At 42.2% G+C, this 4,667-nt stretch overlaps 1 protein-coding gene across 1 annotated transcript; it reads left to right on the top strand.

The window, feature by feature from the left end:
• Positions 1 to 3,609: 3,609 nt before the first annotated feature.
• Positions 3,610 to 4,131, top strand: LOC145255540 (protein CFDP2-like). The gene has a single exon (XM_080113996.1). It carries the CDS (start codon positions 3,610 to 3,612, stop codon positions 4,129 to 4,131), a length of 522 nt encoding a protein of 173 aa, XP_079970122.1.
• Positions 4,132 to 4,667: the final 536 nt, after the last annotated feature.

Here is a 4,667-nt window from a genome sequence, read left to right as displayed (position 1 = left end):
TTGCATTTCATGTTCGTTATTAGTATATTTTTTTTATTTCTATATTTTTATTTTTATTTCTAGTATGGTTGTTGTTGTTGTTGTCCAGAGTTGGTTTATTATTATTATTATTATTATTATTATTATTATTATTATTATTATTATTATTATTATTATTATTATCATCATTGTTGTTGTTGTTGTTGTTGTTATTATTTTTATTCCTACTAGTTATATATGTATATTTTGTGTTAGTTTTATTTTTGTCATGATGTCGACTTTTTTATTGCTTATTGTGTTGTTGTTTTCATTGCTTTTATTTAATATTTTGTTATTATGTGCTTTAATTATCATTTCCAAATTTTTACAGCAGCTATATGATAACTTTAGGTTATTTTTATTAAAAATTTTGTGTAAGGGATTGGTTACGGGGTGGTGTTTTTCGGTGAGATCTAGGCATTTCTTGCCAAGTTTTTTTTTAACATTTGATTGTATGGCACCGTATGCCAAATTATATTTCTTTTTCTTCTGTTTTTAATTTTATTATAGTTATTGGTGTTTTGGTGCTTATATTTGATATCAATATTTTTGTATCCACTATTTTTAGAGCTCTTTCGTAGATATTGACTGACCTGTTAAATGCATTTTCATCGCTTCAGTTATTGCTGAGTCTACTTACGATCGAGTTAGGAATCTGTTTTATAATTGATGGTGGGTGATTGTACTTATGGTTTACGTATATTGGATTAGCGTTATCTTTTAAGTAGGTTCATATGTGTTTTTATCTAAATTTAACGTAACGTCCAAGAAGTTTGTTGTTTTTATGTTAGCTGGTACGTCTACTTTTAGGCCTAATTTTTTTTATTTCCTTATGTATGATTTTCTTAAAGTTATCCCCTTTGACTTTGTTGGAGTCTTTTATTATAGGTCGTCCATCATCTCTATATAGGCCGATATCCGTAGTATCAAATATGCTTGTGAGGGTATATAGAATGAATAATCCCACAAGATCTGATACCTCTGCAGAATCCAGAGACACCCATCGCCAAATCAAAAGAATTTGTCATTTCAGTTTTTATCCATTGGTTATTGTTATTTACTAGAACTGATTTTCTACATTTTTTTTAATAATGTGGATTTCTTCCGAGGATATATCAGTGTATGCCTCGGAAAACTCCAGGGCAATGTTGAAAAGTTCTTCAGATATCGGGGTATAAACGTACATTTAATTTTGTTTTCTATATTTTTAAACCAAGTGATTGCTTCGGCAGTATTTGCCCACTGATTAAATTCTAGGTCTTGTTTGATTTGTTTGTTTACTCTAGAAAGTATTGCTTTGCTAATATTCTAATATTTCTGGTTTGGTTGGGGTTATCAAGCGAGTGTTGGGGTTATTATTGAAGTCACTTTTGTGGCCTTTGGGCAGAATGTATGCTTCTCTAGGTTTCAATTTGCCAACTTAATCGCTAATTTTTAATTTATCAGTGATTTGTTTACTCTCAGTATTTATTATATCTATGCAGTCGCATTCGTTTGTATCCAGTTTTTTGTAGTTTTTTGTAATATTTTCTATGATTAATCTGTTATATTCTTGTTTATCTATTTTATAAAAAGTTCTAGTTATATCTGCTTTTACAAAGATTTTATCAGAGTTGTTTATGTTTCTAACGATTTTGTGTAGTTTACGTTGGAAATTGTTAGGTTGATTGCGGAATTCTAAATTTTTAATTACGTATATATATATATATATATATATATATATATATATATATATATATATATATATATATCTTGGCAGTATTTCGCAAACGAAGATTCTATGAAGGGGGTTATCCACGTCGACTGCAGGCACGCTTGTAGCTGACGAGCCCGATGCGGGACAAGCAGGTTTGGCCACAGCGGCTGCAGTCAAAAGTCACGTCAGGTGTGGCTGCTGAGGCTTCCCGAATCTTCCCCTTGCAGCGCTTCTCCTGCAGATTCTCTGTGCGGGAGATCTCAAAGGAGGCGACAGCCTGGTGGGCAGTACGTCGCCAGGTAACACGGTCAGCAGCGAGAGAAGACCACTAGAGGTGGTCAATGTGGCAGTCACCGAGGGACTTCTTCAGAGAGTCTTTATATCTTTTCTTCGGTGTCCCTCTGTTACGACGGCCAGTAGAGAGTTCCCCATATAGGACTATCTTCGGCAGGCGATGGTCGTTCATTCTAGAGATGTGCCCGACCCAGCGTAGCTGTGACTTCAGCAGCATGGCCTCGATGCTGGTGATTTCCGCCCGCTCTTGTGGACGGTCTCGCCAATAGTGATGTGGGAAGGACGGTACTCTACCTGGGGAGCTGGTTAGTGGAGAACTTCCGTCTTTTTCAAGCTGACCTCGAGTCCGAAGAGCTGGGTAGCCTCTGCGAAGTAGGATGTGAGGCACTGCAAACCTGTTTCGGTGTAGACAACAAGGGCAGCGTCGTCGGCAAAGAGGAGGTCTCGGATCAGTTGATCGAAGGTCTCTGTGTGGGCTTGCAATCTTTTGAGGTTGAATAGACTGCCGTTGAGGCGATAGCGAATGTAGACAGTATCGTCATCGTCAAGATCCTCGGTCACCTGCTTGAGCATCATGCTGAAGAAGGTTCTGAACAGAGTTGTCATGTCCCAGTAAACCGCTTCAGCTGGCAGGCTAAACCATGTGAGGGGGCGGTGTCTAACATTGCACCACTGGGCGTACGAACTTCATCTGAGGTCACCGGCCAGAGGAAATGGGACCCATGGTGAGCTCATTGATGAATATGTTCCCCGTGCCTCCGGGAAAGGTTTTTGGGACCAGAGACTAGGACAAGGACAGTCTGACGTAAAACCTACGACATGTGGACCTCGCTGTGACAGTCCCAGCTTACTGGGCTATGACGGGTAAGGCGGGTGTAAAAGGTGAGACCAGTACCGTGCACACTGCACTTCACCATAAAAATCCACTGCACAGCTTGAAGGACACATCCACTTGCCACCGGCTTTACCAAGTCCTGTAGCGATAGGAAAGGGGTGAAAACGGCAGTTGAGAGATGATCACGTGAAGCCGCAGAATCAAATCCTGCATGCAGGTGGTTCAGGATATTGGTCGCCTAATGTTGACCCTGGAGACGACAACATCACTTGGCAGCAGTCTGAATAATCAAGCAGCCTTATCTTGGGACAGCAGGGATAGCTCCACAAGGATAGGGACCTAGAAAATGTGGCCTAACAAAAGCTCGTTTCCGTCACCACCAGTTGGCTTGCCGCGGTCAACGGTCATCTCCCAACGCGGTCGAAATACTACAAAGAAACGGAGGTATGCACCCACCTGTAAGAGTGCAAAAGCACTGAAACTGGCATGTTGGAACATCAGAATATGCTAGACAAAGACGACCACAACAGACCTGAGCGTCGCTCTGCTTTGATTGCACTTGAGCTGTCCAGGCTGAATATCGACATCGCTGCACTTGGCGAGGTTCACTGGGGTTGGCAACCTTCAGGAACACGGCGCCGGATACGCCCTCTTTTGGTCTGGGAAACCTACAACGGTGGAGCATTTCTCAAGAGTTGGCTTCCTGGTCAGAACCTCCATCGCTTCCACATTGGAAAGCTTTCTAACTGGTCATTCTGACCGCATCATGTCAATGCGCCTCCCTCTGAGGAATAAGGAATTTGCTACGCTTCTCAGTGTGTACCCCCCAACTCTTCAAGCTGAACTTGCAGAAAAAGACAGATTTTACTCAGAGCTCCGCTTTGTACTGCGGCGCACCCCCGTAGCCGATAAGGTGATAATCCTCGGCGACTTTAACGCTAGAGTGGGCCGGGATGCAGTTTCCTGGAGAGGAGTGCTTGACAGACACGGCACTGGAAACTGCAACGAAAATGGGCGTTTGCTGCTGGAGTTTTGCACGGAGCTACAACTCGTCATCACAAACACCATCTTCCAGCAAAAAGAAAAACTAAAGACAACCTGGAGGCATCCTCGGTCCAGACATTGGCACCTCATAGATTACATCCTAGTACGCCAAAGAGACCGCAGAGATGTCTTACACACCCGAGTGACTCCCAGTGCAGAATGTCATACTGACCACCGCCTAGTGCGTTGCAAAATCCGGCTGCACTTTAAACACAAACCAAGGAAGAGAAACGTACAAGCTTAGCAAACTACAATCAGCTGAAGTGAGAACTGTCTTCCAGGCAGGCTTGCATTCCAAGCTTAAAAACGTCAGCGGCCCAGAGGAAGCTCCCTCGCCTGAGCGACTCTGGGATTAACTGAAAACAGCCATTCTGCGGACATCTAAGGAGGTCCTGGAGTTTTCCACTAAAAAGAATCGGGATTTATTTGATAAAAACAATGAAGAAATACGAGAATTGTTGGAGAGGAAGAGATCAGCATATCGGGCCTACTTGGCTCGCCCGTCCTGTCCGCTGAGGGGAGCAGCTTTCCGTCACATCTGCAGCAACCTCCAGCACAAGCTTAGAATCTTAAAGAACGAGTGGTGGTCCAACCTCGCAGTTAAAACACAGCAGTATGTAGACGCTGCTGACTACAGAGACTTTTATGAAACCCTCAAGACAGTGTATGGCCCCACGCATAGTGCGGATCAATCATGGCTTGGGCTCGACCAACAATCAGTGGATAAAGCTGAATGTAGCAAAAAATGTTGAAACGCTAAATTTTTTTTTTTTTTCTGTA

Source organism: Euprymna scolopes, chromosome 31 (assembly GCF_053919585.1).
Source record: "Euprymna scolopes isolate OS-2025 chromosome 31, ASM5391958v1, whole genome shotgun sequence".
Lineage (NCBI taxonomy): Eukaryota > Metazoa > Mollusca > Cephalopoda > Sepiida > Sepiolidae > Euprymna > Euprymna scolopes.
The sequence above is the reverse complement of the archived record's forward strand: the minus strand, read 5'-3'. Positions and strand labels throughout refer to the sequence as shown.